Source organism: Rousettus aegyptiacus, unplaced genomic scaffold (assembly GCF_014176215.1).
Source record: "Rousettus aegyptiacus isolate mRouAeg1 unplaced genomic scaffold, mRouAeg1.p scaffold_m13_p_15, whole genome shotgun sequence".
In the NCBI taxonomy this organism is placed as follows: Eukaryota; Metazoa; Chordata; class Mammalia; order Chiroptera; family Pteropodidae; genus Rousettus; species Rousettus aegyptiacus.
Genome location: NW_023416290.1, coordinates 59,041,373 through 59,067,736, shown reverse-complemented (window position 1 = coordinate 59,067,736; position 26,364 = coordinate 59,041,373). Strand labels below are relative to the sequence as shown.

The 26,364-nt window shown below is 64.0% G+C and overlaps 1 protein-coding gene across 6 annotated transcripts in view; it reads right to left on the bottom strand.

The window, feature by feature from the left end:
- DENND3 (DENN domain containing 3) overlaps positions 1–8,912 on the bottom strand; it is a 32,224-nt gene extending 23,312 nt beyond the window's left edge. For 2 of the 6 annotated variants that reach the window (XM_016135985.2, XM_016135990.2), the window contains exons 1-4: positions 4,354–5,327; positions 3,813–3,928; positions 1,401–1,534; positions 324–435 (exon numbers count right to left, since the gene is read on the bottom strand). In XM_016135985.2, the coding sequence (XP_015991471.2) occupies positions 324–435; positions 1,401–1,534; positions 3,813–3,928; positions 4,354–4,888 (897 nt within the window). In that variant the 5' untranslated portion in view covers positions 4,889–5,327. Of the gene's footprint in view, positions 1–323; positions 436–1,400; positions 1,535–3,812; positions 3,929–4,353; positions 5,329–8,759 lie in introns of those variants that run through there. The other 4 variants (XM_036233096.1, XM_016135989.2, XM_016135987.2 and 1 more) reach the window with 4 other exon arrangements.
- Between the last annotated feature and the right edge of the window lie 17,452 nt (positions 8,913–26,364).

The window sequence follows — 26,364 nt, the reverse complement described above, 5'->3', positions numbered from 1 at the left end:
GCAGGGTCTGTGTTTCCTGCACCGCGAGTGATGAACCGACCTACCGCAGCTGCCTGTTCACGACGAGCCCCTCGGCGATCCTCGAGCCTACACATTTGACTTTAGGACAAAATTTCATTTCTAAATTTTTAGAAAAAAATGTCTAATTCATATCTAGCTGTTTGTTTTTTTTTACCTTTAGAAATAGTGTAAATATACTTCTGTCAGGAACTTGAGAAGCATGATTTCAACACAGCTAGAACCCAAGAAATCATTTAAGACGTTTAAACCTTCTTCAGTACGTTGCTTTTGCTGTTTGCAGAGGAAAAGCGTTAGATACTTACCAAGTGGAGTGGTCCAGGAGGCGGGCTGGGTATCAAGGACAGTTTTGCCGCAAAATCTTTTATGTGATTGTCAACTTCAAAATCTTTACAGAACTTCAGATGAGTCAGTAAACTGAAATTTAAAGGAAAAAAAGGTCAAATCACAAAAGACGTGAGAATCCGACTGTTACTTAGCTTTTCTAACCGAAGAGGAAGCGCCTCTGTAACGGCCACGTCGCAGTTCCGGGACTCTGGTCCGCAGGACAGGGGCTCCCAGGGCGGGGGGCGTTTGGGGCTTGGAGGGCTGGCCACGCTCCGTTCCTGGATCTCAGTGCTGGTCACGGGAGTGTCCGTCTGTCACGCAGCACCGGAATCCGTGCTGGTCACGGGAGTGTCTGTCTGTCACGCGGCACCGGAATCCGTGCCGGTCACGGGAGTGTCCGTCTGTCGCACGGCACCAGAATCCGTGCCGGTCACGGGAGTGTCCGTCTGTCGCACGGCACCGGAATCTGTGGTCTGTCACACGTCACCGGAATCCGAGCCGGTCACGGGAGTGTCCGTCTGTCGCGCGGCACCGGAATCCGTGCCTCCTCCGCGTGTGCATCCTCTGTCCGTGAGGAACCGGCTGTCGTGCACAGCGCCCGAGAAAGCCTGTTTCCCATGTGTCCCGCCGTCCGAGCGTGTGAGGTAAAAATGCGATGGAGATGTGGGTGCCTGGGGCGGAGGGGCCGGGAACTGGCCGCCAGGGGCCTGAGCGAGACTTCGGGGTGCGGAAGTGACCCATGGTGACCCGCGGCGCTTCGAGTCAACGTCAGCATTAAGACAGCTTAGGATTCGACCCCCAGAAGGTAACCTTTTACAGGCCGACAAAGCTCATCAGCCCGCTGGCTTCCTCCGCCAGGGAGAGCGTTTCCCATGACGTCTCTTCCAGCAAACCGCACGAGAACAAAGCCAGCCCTGCCGACTCCCCACCGTCCCCCTCCCGCCACGCTGCCCGCCGTCGTCCTCTCCCGGGACACGGTTTCCGCGGGAGCGTCGACGGCCGACCCCGAGCCCGCCCGCCGGGCAGCGTCCCGAGGGCAGCGTGCCCGAGCTCACCAGGAGAGGCAGTCCCTGAGGGCGCGGTAGTAGGGGAACCTGGACACCACGCACACGGCGAAGGGCAGGAAGCAGCCGGCGGCCGGCCGGGTCGGCTCCCAGTGCGCTTTGCCGTTGTAGAAGCAGCACTCGTCCTAGAGGAGAAGCCACGGCGGCACATCACCGCCCGTCCCGGCCGCTCGGCGTCGGTCGCCCGCAGCCTCGGCGTTTCCGGACCGGGACGGGGCACGGGCTGTTCGGAGCCCTCGCGTCCGGGGCCCATGCTCGCTCTGGGGTCACTGCCAAGTCCGAGCGAGCACCGGCCCTCGGCGACGGGGCCCCACGGGGCGCCGGCCCCACAGCGGTGCTGAGGTTCCAGAGGCCTAGGGAGCGTCCTGCCCGGACACGCTCGTGGGTTTGGGTGACAAGGTGCAGTTACGGCGCAGTGAGACACACGAGGGGCACGGGGCTCGGCTCCGCAAAGAGGAAATGCAGCACCCATGGGCGCCCAGCTGCCGGGCGGGCGCCATGGACAGCAGGAGGGGGCTGGGGGGGCCTCGCCCGTGACGCGGGACCTCGGTCAGAGAAAGGACCCAGCGCTGGGCTCCGCAAGGCGCAGCTCGCTGGGGAGCTCGCCGGTGGCGCGGTATGTGGGACCCACAGTCTGGGCCCTGCGGGGTGCTGTTTGGGCAGGGACAAAGAAGCAAGATGACAGCTTCAGTCTGGGACTTTTGGGGACGAGCACGGGCTAGCGCCTACGTGCGGAGCTGGTGAGACAGGAAACGGCAGACGCCCCGGAGGCAGCTGCCTCCGACACCCGCCTGCCCGCCTCCGACACCCGCCTGCCCGCCTCCGACACCCGACTGCCCGCCTCCGACACCCGCCTGCCCGCCTCCGACACCCGCCTGCCGCCTCCGACACCCGCCTGCCCGCCTCCGACACCCGCCTGCCCGCCGCCGACACCCGCCTGCCCGCCTCCGACTCCCGCCTGCCCGCCTCCGACCGCATAGTGAGCGCCGCTGCCCTGCAGCCGGCCGCTGCCCTGCAGCCGGCCGCACGCTCACACCTGGTTGCCGTGTGAGCACGGGATGTCACTGAGCCTCTCTGTGCCGCCTCCCTCACACCCGTAACGGGGGGGACGGCGCTACCAGTCGAGCCGTCCATGTGGGCGGCAGGTGCTACAGCCAGGAGAGGCGGAGCAGAGCGCAGGGGACGGCCCAGGTTGGAACAGGTCGCCATCGGTCCTCAGGACACGAGGCGGGGGACAGGGGAGCGAGAAGTGTGGGGCCCAGGTGGGTCCCCACGCAGCCGCCAGGGGGCGGGCCGGGCGGCCGTGTCCACCAGACAGGCAGGGGGCGCGGGAACAGTCACGTCTGGCGTGTTTAATGCGACACAGGGGCTGTGACTTTTTTAACACATTCAGCGATGATAACGATGGTGATTTCTCCTGTTAGCAGAACAAACGTTCACGGTATCGCCACTCCAATGCTGTTTCACAAACTCCCGAGGCACCGCCCTGAGTGAGTCACTTGCGAGCGTCTCGAGGGGCGGAACTGGCTAGGTGGGGGCAGGCACCCCGGCCCCGCCCGTCTCCCACGGCCCCAGAGGCCACAGCCGGCACGTGGGGCTGCGGGGCTGACCTCTCCGTTCTGCTGGGCCCGTCACGGAAGGTGACCTCACCCAGAAACGGCCGCGAGCCGTGCTCCCGCACCCCCTGAAGGACGCCTGGGCACCACCCGCAGAAGGGACAGCCCACCCGATGGTATGCTACGCCACCCGACACTCGGATAATGCATCAGGGTAATGGTACCAAGAGTAACTGCCCCGTCTCTGCAGGCCGAGCGGGGAGAGGAAGCCAGGCCGCTGTTTGTCTCCGCTCTGTGGGACCCGCCGACTTCCCTCGGCAAAAGCGCAGGCCCGAGAAGGAAGTCGCAGCCCCCCTTCTGCTCCTGGAACCCCCCTGGAAGTGGGCGGCCGACCACCCCGTGCCTCTAGGCCCCTCGCTTCCCCCACGAGCTCTTCTGGGCCACTCGCAGCGGCTCCCCCAGAACACGCTGCCCCACGTGCGGCTGCCTCGTGCTCGCCAAACCTAACGAGGGCCCTTCGCACACGGAAGGCGGGGCGGCCCACGTGTCCAGCCTGAGGGACGGACACCCGGAATGGTCTGCACTGCAAGCTCACGCAGCCCTGAGGGGGGGGAGGCCGGCCCGAGCCCCACGTGCACGAGCCGACGGCACAGTGACCAGAGAGGCCAGGCCGTAAAGGACGCCTGCCGCGTGGGTCCACCTGTGCGGAGCGTCCGGCACGGGCCGGCCCAGAGGCAGAGCGTGGACGGGTGGGGGCGCGGCGTGCCCCTCCGGGGGGACGGGGTGGGGGTTCGCAGTGGAACGGCGCCCCCACCCAGCTCCGGGGGGCCGTCGCGGGAACACCCACGTGCAGTGGCCGGTAGTACTGGGCGACCACGCCGTACGTCCTGTCCCCACAGACATCGGTCAGCACCAGGAAGTGGACGCGGTCCTCCTTCGGCTCCGAGGCCACGCACATGCCTCCTGCAGGTGGAGGGGAGAGAGGCGGGTTCGGGAGCCTGGGCCGAAGGCCCGTCCTGGACGGCGGGGGTGGGGGGTCCTGGCCAGTCCCAGTTTTATAATCCCTGAGACCAAAACATGAAGCCGGGAACACAAGCCGGTATTTCCATGAACCGGCCAGTTTGGGGAAAAAAGCGCGACCCGTAGTCCTGGTCCTGGGGGCAGGGCTGGCTCACTGGACGTCGTCTAAGCGGACGCGACTGAGTCAGGGCTTGAAGTCATCCGGGAGATGCGGGGGACCCGGGGGTGGGGGGACACGGGGTGAGGGGACCCGGGGGTGGGGGGACGTGGGGGACCCGGGGGTGCGGGCCCACCCCAGTGGCACTTGCTGACTCCTGGACACAGACCGTGACTCTGGCCTGAGGCTCGGCCGCGCCCGGCCCCGGTACCTGGGAAGCAGAGCTGAGGCAGGACGAACAGGTCCACGCCGTTGGGGACGCTGACGTCCTCCGAGCCCGGCCCCTGGGCGCCGTCCGAGAGGCTCCTCCCGGGGGGCTTCTCCCTCTTCTTCCTGAAGGAGCGCCTCTTGCCTCTGCCCAGCGTCGAGCCGTGCGCGCCGGCCGCCGGGCCGTCCTCCTTGCTGGCGAAGGGCGGCACGAAGACCGACAGGACCTCAGGGCTGAGGGCGGGCGGGGCCCCGGGCCCCCTTTTCTGGGCGACCTGAAACGGGCAGACGTTGGCGGCGCCTTGCACCTGCTGAACGAGGCCAGGTGCCGTGAGGGACACACCTGACTTTAAACCCGGGCTCCGTCCCCGACTACGAACGACTTCCTCCGAGGCCTCGAGCCGCCCCGTCCAGGGGCGAGCGCAGGAAATGGAGGGCACGCCGCAGGTCGAGTGCCTCGGCTCTTTGGGTCCCCAGGAAGTCCCCCCATCCCCACTCGGGCTGGCGGGGGCGCTGGGGCAGTGAAGGGCTGTGTACATGCTCCAACCCTGTACACGTCACCACGACGTTTAACGGGATTTACGCAACGACAGCATTTTCAGTCACGAAATACACTCTGAGGTCAGTACTTACTTTTATGCTATGTGATTTCAACTCAGTCAGTAATCCTTATATTTAGGGGGGAGAACGTAACACGCATAGGGACCGCGACCAAGCTCGGGTCACTGCAGAGCCCTCGTGCATCACGCACAGAGGGACCCACTTCTTCGGTTGTATAAAATCGTTTCTAAAACCTTCAAAATCCGGCAGTTTGGACCCCGTGGATGATGAACCTGGGCTGTTTCCTCCTCATGTAAGAAGCTACGGCCACAAAGACGGGGTGACACGCCGCCCCGTGAGCAATGCCGAGAGAGGGATCACACAGGAACACGCCGCACACTCCCCCCCTGCTGCTCCGCGGCAGCCCCCTGCAGACCGGCACCCCGGGGAGCCCCGCCTCCCGCCCTCTCCCTCCTGCTCCGGCTCAGCCCTCTCTCCAGCCCCAGACTGGCCCCCGGCGCCACACCCGGGCGGGCCCCTTAAACTTGCGCTTCGAAAGATTAAGCTCCTGCGTGTTGGCACCAGCCCAACTCTCCACCTACTCGCTCCTCACCCGTGATGGAGACGGCGCCCGCAGGGTGCTCAGAGCGGGGGGTCCATGCTCCAAACCCACACTCAGGCCCCCGGACTCAGAAAGGCCTCGAACGGTCCCATCCGCACCACGCTTGCACCCGAGCGCCTGCAGGACCCCGCGGCTCAGCACGACGCGCCAGGACCGACCCTTCGCGGTTTCTGCCGGGAGAAGGCCACCGCCTCCTGCACCTGGCCCGAGGCCTCGCCCGCCTCTGGGCCCGCTCTGCCCAAAGGGGCACCTCCGTCTGAAGGGCACGCGGGGCTCACTCAGCTGCCCGAAAGGCTCCCACCACCCGGGCGGGCCTCTTCCTGCTGGTCACCCCGGCAGACCCGGCCCTCCGCGGGCCTGACGGGCTCGCAGACCCGTCTCCGTCCCTCCATCGGATCAAGACCTGCGTCTGTTTCTCTGCATTGCCAGCACTACCGTCCACCCCACGTGTGTGGTGCCGCAGGATGAGCCGACCCCCCGGGCTGGCCAGACACCTGAGCAGCCAGCCAGCCTGCTTCTGAAGCCAGCACCGCCCCCCGCCAGAGCCACGCACAAGGGAACCCAACGTCAGGCTTTGAACCCACGCACCTGTCACGGCACCGTGCCTTCCCGCTTGCCCCGCAGCCTGACGCACGCCAGCCACTCCCCGCCGCACCCTGTCCCTTCCAGGTCACTCGGAGCCGTGCGTGGGGACAGGCAGGGGCCATGCCCTTTCCCCCACATCCCCACATCCGGCACAGATGCCCACCCACACTCGCACTCGGTGACGCCCGGAGGCGCCTCTGGTTTGAACGCCTGTCCTCACACCGAAGCCGATGAATGCCGTCACTCCCTCTTTGCATCTTTAGTCGCCTAAAGCGAAGTCGCCCGGTGCTGCCCGGCAGGCGCTAGGGCCGCCGCACGCCTGTTTTTGTCCAAAAGAGAACTATTTCCCATTGCTGCCTTTTCTGAGTGGATAAGCAATACAGAGTCGTCAGTAAAATAACAACATAGACATGATAAAGGCAACAGCAGCAGAAAGGAGAGGCCCCCCGTGACCCCGCGGCAGCCTCCCGCGACCCCGCGACCCTCGCGGCAGCCGCCCCTCACCCGGGAGGCTCAGCCCCAGGTCCACCGGCCGCGCCCAGGCGCATCCCCGCTCTTCTCTGGACGGGAACACACTAAGCCCCTTCCCAGTAAACACCATTAAAAAGACAAAGAGAATTGAAAAGTAAAAACCACAGCACCCCAGTTCGTGAGAGGACAGGGCGGCACCAACCTGCTCGGCGGGATTGGCCGCCTCGGTGATACTGAGCAGGAACCAACCGATGTGTTAAAACGCTCGAGAGCTGAGCTAAGGCGGCTGTCAGTAGCTGCGCGGCGCTATTTAAAGTAACTGAACTTAAGGGAAATTTAAATTCCAGCTCTTCTGAGGCAGCAGCCACAGTTCAAGCACCCAGGAAGCCAGATGTGGCCGGGGGCTAGCGCTGGATCCAGAAAGTTCTGTTGGACAGTCTCGAAACTGAAAGCCAGGACGCTCTCCACTAAAATCCACAAACATGCGCCTCCACACACGAGGATTACGCCAGCGACCTACACCATGGGAGGTGCTCGGAGCACTTTTCCTCCAGCGTGTGACGGATTTGTGCTGGATGCCCTCACATCCTCTGCCTCATCTCCATAGCAACCAAAGAGGGGCGGGAAATGCAACTAACCACACAACTCACAAGAGGATTGAAAGGTATTCTCGAATTCTTTGTCACTCTTTTGAACAAAACAAACATCACCTCATCTAAGAAATAATAAAAAAAACAAAAAGGACCGTACTCTAAGATGAAGTTGGATAGTTTGCATTCCTCTGGGCTTTGTTTTTCCGTCTCAGAAACAGGAATGCCTGAATCACAGAGCAATGGTGATTAAAGCAAAATTAAAAGTTATTGAAGTTTTGGACATTCAAAATACTATAAAAACAAAGCGAAATAAAATCATGTTTGGTTAATTGTGGCGTTAATGCAGGTCTCATAAGTAGGGCCGCTCCGGGAAGCCGCTCCGGGAAGCCGCTCCGGGAAGCCCGGTTCCCGTGTTAACTCCCTCTTTCCTGCTGCGGCTGCTTTTGCCTCCGCCCTCTGCCAGACCCCGAACAGAATCAGAGCACAGAATAAAGAGGCCATCCAGTAAAATGTAGGGCAGCGAACTGCCCACGCGACCTGGCAAGATGTCACAGCCTGTCTGGTTCCAGGAAGGACCACTGTGGACATTCCGGGTGAGTTATTCTGCTCCTGACTGCTGTGACGGCCGAGAAGCAAAGCCGCCTCACTGTGCAGGAGACCTCGGCTGAGACTGGGTCCTTCCCGTTAGGAAAGGGGGACTGTGTGTCCGGGGCAGGGACGCTCAACCAAACCACTGCAGGCGGGAGAGACAGACCGAAAGGGGGACTCGGACATTATGGGGGTTTGGGAAGTAAGAAAGGGGAAGGGAAATGCAGAAATCACCACAACTGGCCACGGAGCCCAGACCCGAAAAGCAAAAGCGGCCGTTTGTCTGGGTAACTGTGGCTACACTTGGCTCCTCTGGGTGACGTCCGTTCAACCCTGAACTCTGAAAGATGCCAGTGCCCGTCACTGACTTGTTCAGAAAACTGGGCGGTAGAGTTTGAGGGGTGTCTCTGAACTCACTGGGCATCACCCCTAACCAGAGAAAAATGACCCTCACGGACTCCCCCAGCCAAGAGGAAAAAAAAGGTCCCCCAGGAAAAAAAGGGACATGAGTTGTCACTTGGGGTATTGACACAGAGAAGAAGAGGTGCCGGTGGGAGGCCGTGGTGGGAGGCCGCGTTAGTGTCGCCGGCCCTGCGCCACCTCCGCCACCTCCGCCACCTCCGCCACCTCCGCCAGGAGCGAGCGCTGAAGACCGAGGGCGGCGGCGCGCTCACGGAAACGCAGACGCGCGCCCGCGCTCTCCGCCCGGGTTCGCCGCGGTGATGACTCCGGCGGGTCCCCAGCCCGGGGAGCGCTGGGGGAGGGGGGCGCCCAGCGGCAGCCACTACCGACTCCACCTCCAGGGACGACACCTGCCGGTCTGGGCAGCGGGCGCCCGGGCCTGGCCGAACCTCGGGCGCACCATCCGCACCGCGCAGCGAGCGGGGTCCCCACACGGGGGGCGCCGTGGTCAAGGGGGGGAGCGGTTCGCCGGGCGTCGATCGGGGTGCGCGGGGTCCTGGCCGGGCGCCCCGCGGCCGCGCCGCCTCAGCGTCCCCTCGGGGCCCTTACCTGCTCGGGGCCGCGGAGGCTGTCCCGCGAGGCCCCCAGCAGCGCGCACAGCTCCAGCAGCCCCGAGGGCAGCTCCAGGCGCGGCGGCGCCGCCTCCGCCATGGCCGCGCGCGGCCCACGCGCCACACCCGCCCGCGGCTGCTCCGGCCGCCCGGCCCGCGCGCACGGCCCGCGGCCCGCCGGGCTCCCAGGGCGCGGGGCGGGGCCTGGGCAGGGCCGGGGTCTGGCGGCCGGATTGGCGCTCGCTGGGGGGTGGGGGAGTGCCTCCCTTGGGGGCGGAGCCTGGAGGAGGTGGGGCGCAGGTCCCCGCGAGCTTGTCGTTTCCGAATCGGCCCGGCAGGTCCCGCGAGTGCGCCGAGTCTGTGCGCCCCCCACCCCCCTTCCGGGAAACCGAGCGAGAAACGTGCGGGAGCCTCAGGTGGCCGGTGACTGCACCTGGGGGGGTCCTCAGGTGGCTGGCTCCCGGTACCGACGTCGAGGGCGAAAGCGTCGGGTAACCAGCAAGTCCCCTGGCCCACCCTGGAGGACATGGAGGCACCGAGGCGGGCGCGCCCCCCGCCGCCGCCTCCAAGAAGCCTTCCAGCGCCCCAGGCCTGGAAGTTGGCCGGGCGTGGACCGCAGGAAGGGCCGGTGCGGAAGGGGGTGGAATGATCCATTCCTGGTTAATAACTGTCTAGTTAACCTAAGACTGGCCATGTCCAGTAAGAGGTTGAGTAAAATTCAGCAGAAAACGGAGAGAGTGGCACCACTAAAATGAAGCCCAGGGAGCAGAGGACAAGGAGGGTCCCAGGCCGGGCAGCTCCGGGCCAGGCCCGATCCCTGTGGACAGTCGGTCTCCCCCAGCCCCAGGCCGAGCCCAGTGGGAGGGGGATATCTTCGTGCCTGGGAGGCCGGCTTTGGTGCCTGGTCACTGGACACAGAACAGGGAGGGGACCCGGGTCCCCGCGATCGGGGGCAGGTCCCTGCCTTGGTCTGGATGCCGGCATAAGCATCTGTAAAACCAAAAGGGAAGTGATTCCGAAGCACCTTTCCTAGCTGGAGTAACCTACGGCTTCTTTAACAGCGGTGCTTAATGATAACGCCAGACACCTGTACAGAATAACACTGACTACAAAGCCAGGTGGGGCCCGCCAGCGGGAGGGGCCGGACGGGAGGGTCCCTTCGGCCAGGGAGGCCGCAGCCTGACTCACGGGGCTGGTGTCTCACTGAAGTCACCCAGTGACCATGAATCACTGCTGCTTCTCACTCTAGTCTGGGCGCAGGTGGCGTCTGTGGCTTTCTTCAGTGAACTGAGCAGTTACAGTCACTTCAAAGGGCGGATTGTGCTCTCTTCACTGAGCCTTCGTTGTCCTTGTGGCCTCAGCAGAGGGTGGGGCAGAGTCTGTCTGCTGGGACTCTCCAGTGCCCGGGAGAGAGCCTGGCAGGTACCAGGCAGAAGCATGAACCGCTCCCGGGAAGGTGGCAAAGCCTGGGTCTCGCGGGGACCTGGCCTGGACTCTGGCTCCTGTGTGCGCTGTGTGGCGCCGGGCTCCTCAGTGGCCCTCGGGCTCGGCTTCCTGTTTGTCCAAACGCTGCCGACATGGTCAGGAGTCGGGGGGGTAAACACTTGGCAGCTGTTGAGGTGGTGACCTGGTCCGGCTCCAGCGGGAGCAGCTGGGGACCCACCCGGTCGGTCTCGAGCAGGGGCAAGTGTCTTTTTCTCTGAGAGGGAGAAGGGTTTAAGGAAGAGAGCTGCAGGCTGGAGTGGAGAGTCCAGGCCGGCTCGGGCCGCAGCGGGGGAGGGCACATAACTCTCCTTCTAGGCCTCTCTCTCTCTCACGCTTACCACTAGGGAAGCCGGGTGACTGCCACATGGCTCCCAGCTCCTCACTCTGTGCTTTTTCGTAAGTCCCCAGCCCTCACGCTGCAGGGACTCCCAAAGTGTCCACAGAAAGCCTTGCCCGTCCTTGAGAAAGCGCTAGAGGGACCGGAGATAGGGGTGAAGAGAGAGCCGGCGGGGGGCGGGGGGGGACTTCCCTGCTCGCTGCTCTAAGACCTAAACTGACACCAGATTAACAGGAAAAACAAGTTTAATTCCACATGTCCAGGAGCCCCATAAAAATGCGAGGCCCCTGGGATTGCCTTTAGCTCACAATGATCCACATGCCCAAGCGGCATATTTCGGGGTCACATGTTCTCCTCCTTGCCTTATTTGGATATTGTGGCATGCAAAAGGTGGGAACAACCCGGTGGCATCTCTCAACAGACAAACAGGTGTTTTACTTTCGATAGAAACCACCCACCACCCAGTTTCACACGTGTGCCCAGCCGGAGCAGGACGCAGGTGCACAGCCTCCTCACCTTTGCCCTTTGCTTCCTCAGAGCCACAGGGGCTATGCGATGTGCGGTAGTATTTATCTTTACATGTCGGCAAACATTCAGATGTAAACAGTTTTTTGAGAGACTGATGGGCGACGTGAACGTGAAAAGGTCTTATTCCTCCAGTTAAAGCCCGCGGCAGCAACACAAAAATGGGGGCCGCGGTAGGACGTTAAGTGTTCTCTAGAGCAACGTCCCTTTGTCCCCCGAACAGGGGGGAAGGGGTCTGGCGATGAGTTACATTGCAGCGCGTGGGCGCATAGCAGCCCAGAGCCCACGCCAGCCTGCCTGTCCCCTCCCCCGGGCCCCCTCCACTGGAGTGGGGGTGCCAGGTTTGGAACCAGAGGGCTGGCTCTGCCCCCGCCGGGGGCATAATCCTGGGAAACCCACCCACCTCCTTGAGCCTCGGTTTCCTTATCTCTGAGACAACGATGGCCGCCTCACAGGCTGCTGGAAAAATCGAATATACCAGAAGATGTGGAGAAGCCAAGTGCAGAGGGTAGGGATGGGCCGTGCGGGTACCAGGACTGTCTGGACGGACTGGCCGTGCCTCATCCTGAGCCTCGGTTACCTCACTGCTGTTGGGATGTTTATTGAGCACCTGCTGTATTCCAGGTCTGCATAGGAGCCAGGAACACAAAGAATAAAATGTAAATACGGGCCCCGCCCTTGCCCCTGGAGCTCGCAGCCCGGGGAATGTGTATTTGGTGGAGAGAAGAAAGAAGAGGGTGAATCAGAGCAGGAACCAGCCGGAGACTCAGGCAGGAGGACCCCTGAAACCAACCATGAAGGGCGAAGCGGCCCAGAGGGCACCACGGACCAGGCAGAGGGGCCAGCGTGGTGAGCACAGAGCCCCACGAGTGAGCACTTGACCCCGAGCCGTGGGAGCCGGTGAGAGGTCCGTCTCATGCCCGCTGCTCGGCCCTGGCGCCTGCAGCGGTGCCCAGTGCGAGGTCAGGGACGGATGCAGACAGCTGGGGGAGGGGCAGGGGCCAGACCGGGGTGGGGGGGCACCATGCTCAGGATCCTGGTGTCCGTCCTGGGAATCATGGCAAGCAGCTGAGAACTTTTGCCTGGAAAGAAACGGGGTCAGTTTGGAGTCTGAGGAAGCTGACTCAGGCTGCAGGACAGAGGCCGGGGAGCAAATGGGAATTCTGCAGTCACCAGGCAGCGGACGGAGGGGGCAGAATGGGCAGTGGGTGTAGGGCGGGGAGGGCAGAGCAGGAATCACTCAAGGGCAGGATCACCCAGACGGGGAGGAGGCCGGGCGCGGAGGGGGTGGAGAGCGACCTCGGCTTTCTCCTCCTCGGCCCACAGTCGAGACCAGGCCCCATACTACCTGCCCAGCCCGGGTGACACCGAGGCTCGTTGGCCGGTATTCCTGCTCCCTAAGGGCAGGGACTAGGACTGAGACGTCCCCTGCGCGGTCCCGGGGCCGGCACGCAGCCCGGCACGGAGCCGCCCTCACTCGTGTAGGAAGCGGCTACGAGGACCAGGCAGGTGTGGGAAGTGGAGTCGCAGAGAGGCAGACGACCTTGACAGCCTCCGGACCCCTGAGTGAGACATCCGCAGGCCGCGTGCGTGTGTTCACACGTCGGCGCCCTCACGTTTAGGTCCGGGCCTCGTTCCTCCCTCTCCCGTGGTGGGGAGGGTGGGGGACTCACCAGGGAGCTAGAGGAGAGGGTGGTGAGGATCGTGACAACCCGCAAGCCCGGGGCGCGGGGCGGGAACGACGGTGTCACAGCGAACGGTGCAGGGGCCGCTACACGCGGCGACCACGCCACGGACGGGGCCCCCCGCCGAACGCCCCGGCCTGCGCAGACAGCCTGCTCCCGCCCTGCCCGCCTGCGGGCCCATTGTTCAAAGTTGTTTTCGCTTTTAGAAATTAATAAGAGGAAGTCATGTGTTGGCAAATGCCGCCCGCCCAGGCTGACAAGGAGGTCACAGTCCCCGATCACAGTACCTCACAGGGTTGTGAACGGCGCAAACTCTTAACCCCAGCCAGTAAGAATCCCGGGGACGGTTGAAGAGTCCCCTCCCCCAGGCCCGCCCTGCTAGGTGGAGGACAGGTGCTGAGCTGGCCCACAGCTGCGGCCCTGCAGACCGGCCCCAGGCCATTACAAGGTGCAGCCAGACTTCAAAACCATGCGACTCGCACTGGGTTTAGTCAGCTGTAAAACGGAAGTAATGGTACTTCCCTCCCCCAAATAAAACGTTTAGTTCTGCTTGACAAACACCGAGCACCTACTGTGCGCTGGCCCCTGCCGTGCCTGACAGTTGTGGCCCATAGTGGGGCGCCCCCGCTCTGTGCCCGTCAGCTCCCAGAGCCCAGCCCGACATCTGGCACGAAGCCAGGGGCACACGATGCTATCGGACGTTGCATCGTGCCCATCCAGTGCATCGGATGAATAAAGGAACAAATGACCTCATCCATTGATAAGGGCCGTCTGCGCAGGGCTGAGCCCCTCGACAGTAGTTCACCAGCCCGATCCTGGGCAAGAGGATAGAGGAGTCGCAGGAACACCCACACCGTGACGCCGTTTAACCAAGTCCAAGCGTGGACAAGGCACTCTGTAAAAAAGCCATTAAGGAGAGCAAGGGGTGGCAGCCAAGGTCAGGGCGGGAGTGGGCTCGGTGGCCCTCTGATGCTTCAGCGGGGGCCGGGGTGTCCACGTGATGATGGTTAGGCACGCTCCTTGTAAAGATGAGAAACTATCAGAAAAAAGAAAATCCACTGCCTCGGCTATTTCTGGAACACCATTGTGTTCAAAACAATGTGGCCGCATGGGCCGTCTGGAGGCCCCGCCGGCTGGCCGCCGAGATGGAGCCTCGGGCCCGGCGCTGTCTCCCACGCCTGGTGACGCTGGGCCACCTGAGAAGGGGCGCATGTAAGGAAAGCCCAGGAAGGGAGAGGACCGAGGGAGGCCCTTGGAACCTTCTGCCCCTCGCAGCCTGAGCGGCAGGAGCCTGCGGCTCGCGGGGCGGGGAGCCGCGGGGTCAGGGCCCGCACAGTGCCGTGGCCACGTTCGTCCTGTGCTGGGTGCAGAAAGACAGGAAGCTGCGGTCCAGCCGCTGCTGCGTGCTCGGTGGGGGAGGAAGGGGACAGGTGTGAGAATATCTTAACCCATCCGGCCTGGGAATCGAGACAAAAATAGACGGCTGACAGTAAATGGGTGGGAAAGGGGAAGTCGGGTACCAGCCCCATGGAGAGGGCCCGAGAGGGAAGCCCAGGGTCCTTCACGGTTGCTTTCCTCTGCATCGGCTGCTCTTGCTGCCCTGCCACGCCCTTTCCCCTCTCCTGCCCTGGATAACGGACTGACCTTTCGTTGGCTCAGATGCCACTTCCTCCAGGAAGCCCTCCCTGTTTTCCCCACCCAGCTAGGGCGGCCAGCGCTCCCCACCCCATCGCACCTCTTAGGCCCTCGTCAGGTCCCTTTGATCATGAGTGCCGCTTGAGCAGGCCCATGTCCTCTGTGACATCCCATGGGCCTTCGGCCTGAGAGGCAGCCTGCCCATCACTGTGTCTGGTCACATCTCACGCAGTCACTTTCCAGGAGAGAGGGTCCTGGCCTGCACCCCACCCAGTGGGAAGGGCACCAGCGCCGGAGGCAGGAAGAGCCACCACCAGCCCAGGCTCCGGCTTTTGCCAGCTTCAGGGGGCGGTGGGGAGGGGCAGCCATGCAGACACTGAGAAGCCCACATGAGGGTGAAGTCGGAGCCTCGGTAAACGCCAGACGCCCCGGCCCCACCCTGCCCTGGACGCTCCCTTCCCTGGGACCCTCCGCACCGCACGCCGCCAGGCCAGGCCGGGGCAGGCAGGCAAGGGCGATGACCACTCCCCTCGTGGGGGCTCAGGCCCGAGTCGGCCCTGTCAACAGCGCTTACGCCAGGGCACACGGGGCAGCGTGAGATGCAGACGGTCACCTGGGCCGGCCTGATGCCCAAGCCCAGGCCCCACCCGAGGCGGACGTGCTTCTCCACGTGTGGCCCGGGCCCTCCCGGTCTGGACTGCCGTCCACGCGGCCCCCGCCCACCGGCCACTCTGCACCACTCCATCGCTCGGGCCGGGGTGCCGGCCAAGGGTGGACGCGCTGAGACAGTGCAGGCTTTCGCTGCCTGAAATTTCAGGCGATTCTAAAATTGGCTCGGTGGCCGACAATGTGCCCCACGCTGGGAGGTCGCCCTGAGAAGGGCTTACGGACCATTTGGCCAAACTCCCGTCGACGCGGACTTGCCGGGGCCCAGGGGAAGTGAAGCCGCTGCCTCGAGTTCCTCCTCCAGCACCTGGTACACAGCCCCAGCGGGCCCGCGTTCTCACGCACCGCGGAGGGTGGTGTAGACGCCGGGATGGGCGGGGTCCTCCCTGGCACCCAGCTGGGTCCTGAACGGAGCGTGGGGAGAGGAGGCTCGGGGGAACAGAGGGGCTCCGAGAGCTGCCCCCAACGCCAGCCTGGAAGCACGTCCTGAGGCAGGGGCCTCCTCCCCCGAGAGCTCTCAAAGGGGCCGGGGGAGGCCAGTCCGGAGCAGGGCGCCCTCTCTCCCGCCAGCCCAGGAGGGTGGTCCTGCACCCCCCCCCCACACGCACACAGGGGGCCCGCTTGCCCCGCCCCCGCTGGGGAGTGGGGCTGGGAGGCCAGCCGGGCAGTTCCCACGAATGCCTCCAGGACCCTCACGCCAGCTCAGGCCAGGGCTGCAGCTGGTCTCTCCTGCCCCATCTCTGTCCCTCTTCACCTCCAAACCCAACCCCTGGCTGACCCCGGGGTCAAGGAGGGGCAGAGGCCGCTGCCGGGCACATCGCTTCCCTTCCAGCCAGTCGCGACGAAGCCTCCGACAGGCATTTCCAGGCGCGTGACGTGCGTGTGTGTGAGTGTGCGCACACGTCTGTGTGTGTTCCTGTGCCTGTGAGTCAGTGGGAGCGGGGGGGGGGGGGTGACCAAGAGCCCCCTGGTGGAGGGCGGGCCTGCACGAGGTGGTCTCTGGGACGCTGGTCACCCGCGTGACCCTCACTCGCCCTTGACCCTTGGAGCGTCCTTCTCGAGCACCTGGAGCCCTTCCAAGAACTCCGCTCCCACTTCCCCCAGCATCTAGGAACTCTCCCGGCCAGGGCGGAGGCGTGGGCCCAGCAGGGGCCTGGGGACAGAGTCCTGGCCCACAAGGGAGAACTGGGAACCGTGACTCAGCCTCCGAGTAGTTAGGTCGAATGATCCGGACGGGCCTGGTGGGAAGATTCGGCTGAGGGCGGATTTCAAAACGGCGCAGGCCTCGGCCCCGGACGCTTTCACTACCTGAAACGGCCCTCGCCCTGCGGCTTGGAGCATCTCACACGCCCGCCGCCCGGCACACCCTGAAGGACAGAGGTCCGTGGCCACCCCGAGCCGGCCGGCGCCGTCCTCCCCTGCAGGGCGGGAGCTGTGGGCAGGACCGTGCCTGTCTGCTTGCCGCTTGGCACCGTGGGTCACCAGCCCCAGCTTGCCCCAGGATAAGGGTCACAGGAACCTACGGACAGCCTTGCAGCTCACCCCCCAAAACCCGCCTACAGCCTTCGCCTCTGGCCACCCGCACTGGCCCTCACCCTTCTCCGCTCCTTTCCCGCCGACGTCCCCTGCTGGACTGGCCGTGCCTGGTTCTGACAGGAACCTCGGCACCCAGCCCTGGGTCAGCGCCCTTGACCTGGGTCTACGGACAGCAGGACCAGCTCCTGCCCTCCCCGGCAGCTCCTGCGAGCTGGGGCGAGGCACTGCAGGTCCTCAGGCACCCCCCCCCCGTCTTGTGCTGTTCCCATCCTGGCACCAGACTGGGGACCCATGAAGGAAGGAGGGAGGGGGAGGGAGGGAGGGCGGGAGCCAGCCCTGTTACCGCTGCACGAATCTCAGTGGGAGCAATTGATTCATTCAGCAGCAGCTGGGACCCCTCGGGCCAGGCGTCAGGCCAGGCCCTGGACACAGAGTAAAGCAGTGAGGCCCCAGCGACAGGGCTGTAACTGGGCCCAGAGCACTGGGCGGGTCCGGGCGCCAGGCTCGGCCGCAGGTGTGAGCTGCCTCCTGGTGTCCCGTGGCTGAGGAGCAGCTCTGCGACCTCACGACCCTCACTCATCAGTCTGTCGGTCCTGAGAGACGGAGGCCCCGGCCCGATGCCCCCACGCGGCCCTCTGGGCTCCGTCCGCAAGCGGGCGGGGGTGCCCTCTGACTCCCTGTTTTCCCGCAGGGGTCGGACGGAGCCTCCTCTGTCCTCCGCCAGGTCCTGCTCGCACAGGGCTCCCAGCCGCACGCCCCACCCAGAGGCTCAGCCCCACCCTGCCCAGTGTCCCGAGTCCCCGGCTCTGGGCCGCGCTACCGAACACGGGCGCCCGGCCTCAGCGGGCTGCCTGCTCTTCGGAACGGAACCACAGCCCGATGTCAAGGGTCAGCGCAAGAGAATGCGAGTGCCTCGTTGCTAAGTGTGCACCGGTCGCACGTGGGAGCGGTAACATCTTCAACGCGGCTGCTGCGGTCGCTCCGAGGCCGGCCCCCGACTTCTGGTGCACGGAGCGAGTCCGTCTGTGACGGGCCTCCCGAGAACGCGGTCTGGAAGGCACGTTCGCGAGGCACCACACCTGAGGCCGACAGAGCCTCTGCTGTGCACCAGGGCTGCGGGGACGAGGCAGCCAGGTCCCCGGCCTCGGGGCCTCCCAGGGGGCGGGCGTCCTGCTCCAGGCCACGCTCCAAGGTGTGGGGTGCACGGGGAGCCGTCCCAGCGCTTGTCCCAGAGCTTGTCCCCGCCGGTGGCTCTCTGCATGTGGGCGTCGGCCTTGCCTTCTGCGGGGGCAGGTGCGGTTCAGCGGTGACCAGTGGACCGGGGCGCAGGCTGTTTCTCTGCGTCAGGCAGCCGCGGCCGAGGGGGGCGCTGAGCCGCAGTTGGCGACACACCCACACAGTGCCAGGGACCTCCACCCCCTCCCGCCGAGCGCGGATCGAGGAGGGAGGGCGTGTAAAGGGGACTCGTGCGGTTTAGAGTGGGCGGTGGAGTTTTCTCACAGTCATTCCGAACCTGCTTTTTTCAGCCCCTTTCTCGAGAAGCGCGGGCGCCGCTGCCGGTCAGCCCGCGACGCTGCCGCCCCGGCCGCGAGCACTTTCTTTAGACCGAGGGCCGCTCTCCCTGAACGGGCCAAGTTCACGCCGCGCTCTCCCCTGAACCGGTCAGAAAGGCTGTCGCGTCATTTCACCGCGATGACAGTAATTCGGTGACAGGTGCCGAGTTCTGGGGTTCAGGTTTCCCGAAAGCCTCTCATTCTCGCCCTGATTTTTGCCACCTTTTCCTGGACGCTGTGTGGCCGCTGTCGCCCGAGCCGAAGTCCTGGTTTGAACCCCTGGCTCAGCCGCGCTTGCCGCGTTTGACAAACACCCCGTGGACGGTTCTAACTGGGAAAACGAAACCCAGAAACGCGTAAACGAAACACACCAGGAAGCACTTGGCTCCTTCACACCTGGCAAAACGTAGCAGCGGTGTTTGTCTATTTGTCTGTTTGTCTGTTGTTTGTTTGTTTGTTTTAAATACTGATATTTGCAGGCTCAGCTGCAGAGTGACAAGGGTCTGCGGACTTTATTATCTAATCCTCAGCACTTCGTGAGGTAGGAACCGGCACCCCGTTTCACAGCAGAGGAAGCTGGGGCGCGGGGCGGCTGCGTCTGACCGCGACAGCGAGGGAGGGCTGGCTGGAGGCCTGCGTCCCTCGAGCGTCTGTGGCCTATGTGGCCTGCCGCCCCGCCTGCCTCGGGGACTCCGACACCCTCATGTGACACCGCTCCGGGTCGCCCGCGAGCTATTCGACTGGTCTTTTTCTTTTTAAGATGAAAAAAAAAAAAAACGTGTATTTAGAATTAGCCCGCTGGACGCGGTGTAGACGGCCCCTGCGGTGTAGACGGCCCCCATGGCGTCGGCAACGTCCGAAGCGTCGCAGTCGGAAGCTAACCGGATGGCTGCCTTTCGTCCCCGTCCGTGTGACGGCCTCGGCCACGCGCTGTCCTGGAGCGCCTCCCCGGCCCGCGACCTGGTGCCGGCAGCCTTGGTGCCTGCGACAGACATGACGTGTGTCTGTCACAGCCGACTCTGCGGTGGGGGACCTTGCGGGGGGCATAGCGCTCAAGCTCATTGCGCGCGGGGGCGCTCTTCCCAGGAGATTGGGGTGGCGGAAGGCGGGTGGCACGCGGACCTTTTTCTTCTCTGGGGCCGTGGAGCCTCTCGGCCCTGCCTTAGACTTCGAAGCCCTTGCTTTGGCTCGGCAGGGCGGGGGGCTTCCTTCTTTATTTTCTACGCCATCTTTGTGCAAACGGGGTCCTTTTAAAAACTCTGTTTTAATTTTATTTTTTCCAACGTTCATATGACAGTTTTTTATATTTGATTAATGATGAAAGGTTATAAGACACTTTATCAGCCACATTATCTATTTTTCAAAACCGCTCTGTGCGGCGGGTACCTAAAACACTGTTGGTCTCTTGGCTAATATCCCTTTGCCCCTTTTCCTTATTATTAACAGCATATTTATATTACTGGAATGGCAACGTGCCAGCTTTAAAAAAACAAAAACAAAAACAGGCGTTTCCCAGCCTTCCTTGAAAATCGGAGTGGGTGGAGCACTGGCTGAGGCTTCCGGCGGAGCTCCCGTGCACTGGTCCCCGGCTTTTCCGACTCTTGCTCCCCGAAGCCAGGACGCGATGGCTGGGTCTGCGGCAGCCGTCTGGACCATGAGGCGGGCGAGAATGGCAGAGCAGAAGGGTGAAGGCACCTGGGTCTCTGACGACTGTCCCACCCCAACCCGGGATTGCGTAGCTCCAGACTTTCTAAATTTGAGAGAGAGACGAACGTCTATCTTCCTCAAGCCGCTATTATTTAAGGTTTTCTGCTGCGTGTTGCCGAATCTACTCCTGACGGATGCAGGAGGTGTGCTCCTCCTCCCCATGTTACAGAAAACAGCCTGAAGCCCCTGTCACAGGCCGGTCTCCAGGCCGAGGGCTTTACATAGATCGGCTCAGCCTTCCTCGCAGCAGCTCGATGAGGCGGGGACCAGTACCCATGTTGTGGGGAGGCGCGAGATCAGAGCAGGGAAATGACGCGCCGCGTGGACGGCCGAGGCAGAGCTGAGGCCGGGGTCCTCCCGCCCCGGCCCGGCGCCCTCGGGAGCGGACGCTCGCAGGGCAGTGAGGAAGCGGCTCGGGAACGCGTGTTTTCTCACTCCCTCTGCAGTCGCGGTCTTGAAGGCTCGTCCGAACAGAGGTAACAAATCCTCCGTGAGGGAGTCACGCACGGCCGCTGGGACTCGGTTTCCCCGCCGGCGAAGCGGGGTGGAGTCGAGTGGGGTGGGGTCAGCCATGGAGACCCCTCCCGCCTCTCATCCCCGGGATTCCAGCCCCGTCCACGTCCATGGCAGGCCTTCTCGCCTGCTCTGCTGCTTTTAACCCTCTCCTCCTCACGAAGGAGCAACCCTGCCTGAGACCCTGGCCGGACGAGGAACTTTTGACTAGTCGCGGGACCTTCTGGAACACGCAGGAGCCCCGCGGAAGCGAAAGAGGAAGTGTCCTTCTGTCTACCGCCCTCCGGTGACGTCACGCTTCCTCGCTTTGTGCAGAACCTGCAGAGTGGCGGCCCACCCTTCCCTGGGCACGCCTTGCTCTGCTGGGAGCGCCCCGCTCTGCTGGGAGCACCCCGCTCTGCTGGGAGCACCCCGCCCTGCTGCCGCTCCAGGTCAGCACAGCCGCGGCCCTTGGCGGGCTTCTCCAGAAACAGGAAATGCTGAGCGGGGCCCGTGGTCGTCTCGGACGGTTTTCCAGTCTTCTTTAAAGCTGCCCTGGCTGCCCTGGAGGGGGGCTCCCCGAAGTCAGGTCCCATCAACCAGCACATCCCATGGGGTGACCCTCAGTACGATGGAAGGGGGCGAGGCCGGAGGGTGCTGCCCAGGGCCTCGGGGAGGACACAGTCTCCTCTCCCTGGGGTCTTGCGTTCCAGCAGGTGGAGGCCAACGATAAAGCGAATGCGTCAATGAAATGAGTTCAGCTGCATCGGGGGCTGGGACGTAGTGGCGAGTGACCGGGGAGGGGACACTTGAGCCGAAACCTAAATTATGGACGAGAAGGAAGCAGACCAGCGAGGATCTGGGAAGAGGATTATGGGAGGAGGGGCCTGCTGGGCGCTGGTTTGTCCCATCCAGTGTGGCCGGAGAGTGTGGTTAGCAGGAAGACCGGGACAAGGGGACGAGGCAGGGCCAGATGACGCAAGGCCTCGCCAGTCAGGGTGGGGAGGCTGAGTTTACCCTACACGCGTTGGCGAGAAGAGTTGGTTTCTGACCACAGGAGCGACGTGGGTCTGGACGTGGCCTCTGCCACTTGCCAGCTGTGCACCGAGACATGTCATGTGGCGCCTGGAAAGGCCCGAGGTTTCCGGGCTCTGGCCCCCGCCCCCGCCCTTGCCTGGACCCCCTCCTCCCCGTCTCTGCTGTCCGCGTCCTGCTCAATTTTGACTTCGTGCCGACAGCTTCTTATCCGCGTGGACTCTGTGCCGGAGGTAGCCCTGGCAGGTCGGCGTTTGGTTTGTTGCTGTTGTTGTTGTGAAATTGCTTTAATTCAGTTCTCGCCGCGTGTCAAGCCGTCAGGCGGGCGGCGGGTGCCCCGTGCTCCGTGTTGTAAACTGAGGCCGTCGTTGCTGGTATCAAAGTATCCACCTGCGTCACCACTAAAAAACCACGTTCGCTGCCCCTCATGTCTTAAACAGCCTTTAAAAAAATGAAAAATATCTACATCCTTGTCCAAACCCACCATGGGAACTCGGGGCTCCAGCTCCGAGGGGGTGACCAGCCAACACGTGGAGAAGCCCCTCGAGCCAGTGAGTGCAGGACAACGCGAGGGCCACTGTCCCACCTCCCGGGGTCCCAGCATCAAAGGCGGACAGAAAACAGGAAGAAAACTTTGGTCCAAAATTTGCAGGAGGAAAGGAACCCTGACAGTTCCCGAGCGTCGTCGTCCCAGAGGACAGGCCAGGCCAGGCACCTGGGCGTCTCGGGCTCAGGCGGCCCAGCCCCCACCCCAAGCCTGCTCCCCGGCGCCCCGCCCCGCCCTGTGTCTGCCCCGCAACTCCGTTGCAAGGAATGAAAAGAGCAGGCCACTGGAGGAAGGAACTCGCGTCAGGCTCTTACCGTTCTCATCTTTTCGCTATAAGTTACTTAAAAGTATTTCTCTGGCACACAAGCGAAGAAAGATTAGAATAGTTGGTCGACTGAGACTATCGCTCAGCAACGACATCAAAGTACAGCGATGAGGATGAACACGAAGCTCGGAGCGGAAGGAGCGTCAGGGAGGGGCGGGGTGGGCGCCCCACAATCACACTCCCGACGAGCGGGACTGGGGTGTCTGCTGACCCTGCCTGCTGCAGCCTCCCGCCACCCCGGGCACTTCATCCTGCATGGCGCTGGGCACGTTTGAGGGTTCGCAGGGCCCCGGCCGTCCCGCCTGCCTGCAGGCCCCTCACTCGCCTGCTTTTGGATGGGCGGGACCCCCTCGCGGTCCCGGCTGCTGGCCTCGGGTGGCCGCGCCTGCTGCCTGCTGACTTCCTGCGGCCCCTCGGGGCTCTCCCGGACTCATGTGCACCACCTCCCTTCCAGACCTGGGTACCCAATACTCGGGTCTGATGTCCGTGGACAAGGCCCGTCTCCTCTCCCCCAGGCCGACCCCCACCGTGAAGGCAGGTGGGTGGTGGAACTCCGAGTGGATCCAGGTAAACTGAGGCCAGGGGGACCACAGCCCCCTTGGAACCCGAGCGCCCTGGATCCTCCTGTGGCTCCGCGTTCGGGCTCCCGGAGACGTCTGTAGCCAAAGGCCATCCTAAGTGCCCTCCAGCTGTTCCTTTTTGATGTGGGACTTAAGGGACATTTAAAACCCTGCAGCCCCTCGAACGGCCCGGTTTATGATACGTTATAAACCAACGTATTTACCCGCCTACTTCATGTGTTGCTCCCGTGACCCCTCGAGGCAGGGCGCCTCGTGCCCTGCGCCAGGCTCGGAGCCGCAGAGCAACTCGCCCGAAGGCCTCGGCTGGCCCGTGGCCAGGTGGGGTTGGTCTCCTGAGACGACGTCATGAGTGGCAGCGCCGGGCCCTGCACCCGACACCCAGGGAGCCCTGGGGCGCCCCCCACTCGCTAAGCACCAGCAGCCGACCTCGCTTCCAGGTGCGGTGTTTTTATAAACGGAAGGCGAGGCCCTCCACGGCAGGAAGATGACGCCGGGCTTCGCCCTGAGCCTGGCGTTGTTGCGGAGTCTGAGACGGAGCCCGCAATGCTGCTGAGGTGGGGGAGGGGAGGCACCGCAGCCCCGCGCCCCTCCCCCTCCCCTGGCCTGCTGGTTCTGCTGGTTCTGTGCCCAGACACCTTGTCGTCCTGGCCTCTGCCTCACTTCAGGTCTGCACTCCGCCCCGGGCCACCAGGCCTCTACCTTCACCACCCCGGCCGATGTCCCCGGGCAGCCGCCACCGATGGGAGCCGTCCGGCCCTTCGCGGGGGGCCCGCCCCTGGGAGCAGTGCCCTGGCTGCCTCTCATCACCCTTGTCTCTCTGGCCGCAGCAGAGTCAGTGCTGAGTGGGGGTTGATGGCCTTGATGTCAACCACTGTGGATTTCCCCCTGACTTCCTGTCACCCCGCCACACGCCTTCCCGGATCTGGCCGCAGCCGGGGTGAGCGCCTGAGCCTGGGGAAGCCATGAGGGGGAAATCACAGGGAAGACAGGGCTGAGCCCGGCCTGCTTCGCGGGGACACTCGAGGGGAACACTCGAGGGGAGGGTCATCCCCACCCTCCCCCCAGCCGAGTCCCCAGTGGCAGTGGGGTGGGGGCGGCAGAACCCCAGAGAACGGGGGGGAAGCTAAGGGCAGGCGAGGGGCCCGCGCCTTGACTCCAGGCCTGCGGGAGCCTCACGGGCATCTCGGCCACTCAGAGTGTGACCGAGCATGGTCCCCACAGGCCCCAGAGTGGCACGGCAGCCGGCAGACCCACAGGGACCTTGCTTTCCAGCACACGGTCATTCCCTGCCTGGACCCACGCCCAGAGGTGACAGGAATGGGGTCATCTTGGCAATGTCCTCGGGTGGGGGCGGGGAGTGGCCCTGGGGGGCTGAGGACAAGTGCAGTGAGGAGCCGGCAGGCGGCAGGCTTGGCACTTGGCGCTGGGGGAGCTGGTCCACATCGGAGACCTGGACACCCTGGAGAGCTGTGCGCAGAGAGGCGGGCTGACTGCGTGACTGACAGCTCCAGCAGCCGAGCAGCTTGCCTGGGTCTCCCCGAAGGAAGGAACGTAGGGTGTAGGGTGCGGGGATGTGACCTGGGGCTCTCTGGGGCAGGAGCCTGCCACCCCCTCCTCACGTGCCCCACCCCCAGCTCCTGGCTGGGCCAAAGTGGCCGTACAGTCTGGACGGGATCCCGGGGCCCCGAGGCCAGCAGGAGGTGTCCGCTTCTTCAAGGAGGGCGTCCACCACGGCAGGCCTGGGCTGTCGCTGGAGCTGGAGCTGGAGCAGCCGCAGAACTGCGGCTCAGCTTCCCGCAGACGCAGTCCCCTGCCCTCACCCGCCCGCTCCACTACCCTAGAGAAAGAACCTCTCAAACCGGTTTCGCAGGCTTCGGCCTGGCCCCAGTTCACCCTGCTGGCTTCAGCCAAGTTCGTTTCTGCTGGACGGGAGGGGGTCTGAGGCTGCGGGGTCCCCACACTCTCAACTCAGGCTCAGGCGGGCTGCGGGGGTCGTCATTCGTTCAGCAGATCGTGGCCGAGCACCAGCCGTGTGGGGGGCACCGCTCTGGGTGGGGCGGGAAGCAGAGGGCTGGCCGCGGGCATCCCTGCCCGCCCGGGGCTGGGGTTCCAGGGGGGACAGACGACAGGCCAGACATGGTGATGACAGCTAAGAGGTGTGGCCCAGGTGTTCTCTCTGGAGGAAGTCCTGTACTGTCACGGCACTCATGATGCAGGTACGTTACTGCCCCCTCTTGGCAAGTGGGGAGACTGAGGCACAATACAGTGGGGCCACTGCCCAGGGTCACACAGCTGTCACGGACTGTGTGTGTCCCCACAAAGCTCACGTGGGATGGTGTGAGGAGGCAGGGCTTTGCGGAGGCCACCGACATGGTGGCAGGGGACAGGGCTGGCCTCTGCCTGCCAGGCGAGGACCTGGTGCTGGGAGCAGGGAAGCAGGTCCCGTCTTGGGTTTCCGGCCTCCGGCTGTGAGATCCGCGCGTGCCCTGAGCCACTGCCCCTGGCCTTCCCTCCTGCAGCCCACGCTGGCCGGGACGTGGCCGAGCCAGGCTATCCACCCGGAAAGGCTGAACCCAGGGTCCGTGATGGACACATAAGGCGGGCCGCGTGGCAGGCAGGGCCAGTGCAGAGCGGAGGGTGCAGCAGCAGGAGAGGAGCGTGTCCGTGCGCGCGCACGTGTGTGTGAGCAGCCGTATCTATGTGCGCACGTGTCTCTGTGTACACATAATGTCGGCGTGTGTGCGTGAGCATGCATGTGTCTGCTCGTGCGCCTGTGTTCGTGAACATGTGTGTCTGTGCATGCGTGCCTGTGAGTGTGTGCACATGAGCGTGTGCATGCGTGTCTGCGCGTACACACATGCAGTGTATGCACATGTACCTGTGAGTGTGTGCATGCATGTTTGCATGCGTGTCCGAGAGTGTGCTTGTGTGTCTGGGCACATTGGAGGGGTCGGTTGCCAGTTTCGGGAAATTCCGTGGATTCCGCCGTCCACCGGAAGCTCCCACCTGACCCCGCGCGCGCCCAGACCCCTCTGGGGCACCTGAGTCGGGCTCTGTGTCTCCCGTGTCTTTACCCTTCTGGTACCTAGTGCTCGGGCTCCACGCCGCCTGCTCAAGGCACCGCACCGCTCTCGCGGGCCTGGCCTGCAGGGGCCGTGGAAACCGCACCGGCGGTGAGGGACCGACAGAGGGACCCACAGAGGCACCCACAGAGCCGGGGCAGCAGCCGCACGCGCGCGCTCTGCTCCTACGCCTGACACTGTGCCCGGGCCTGGGGGCCTCCCACTTAGTCCTCCTGAGAACACAGGAAATGTCATGCCCACTTGATGGATGAGGACGAGTTCACAGGGGACAGGCTCCCGGCGCCGGCGTCCACCCGCCCCCAGCCCCAGAGGTGGCTCGCCCAGGGCGCAGGGGTCCGGCGGCCGGTGGCTGCAGCTCAGGCAGACAGCCCATTCGGTCATGCACGCATGCATTCATTCTCGCGGACAAGG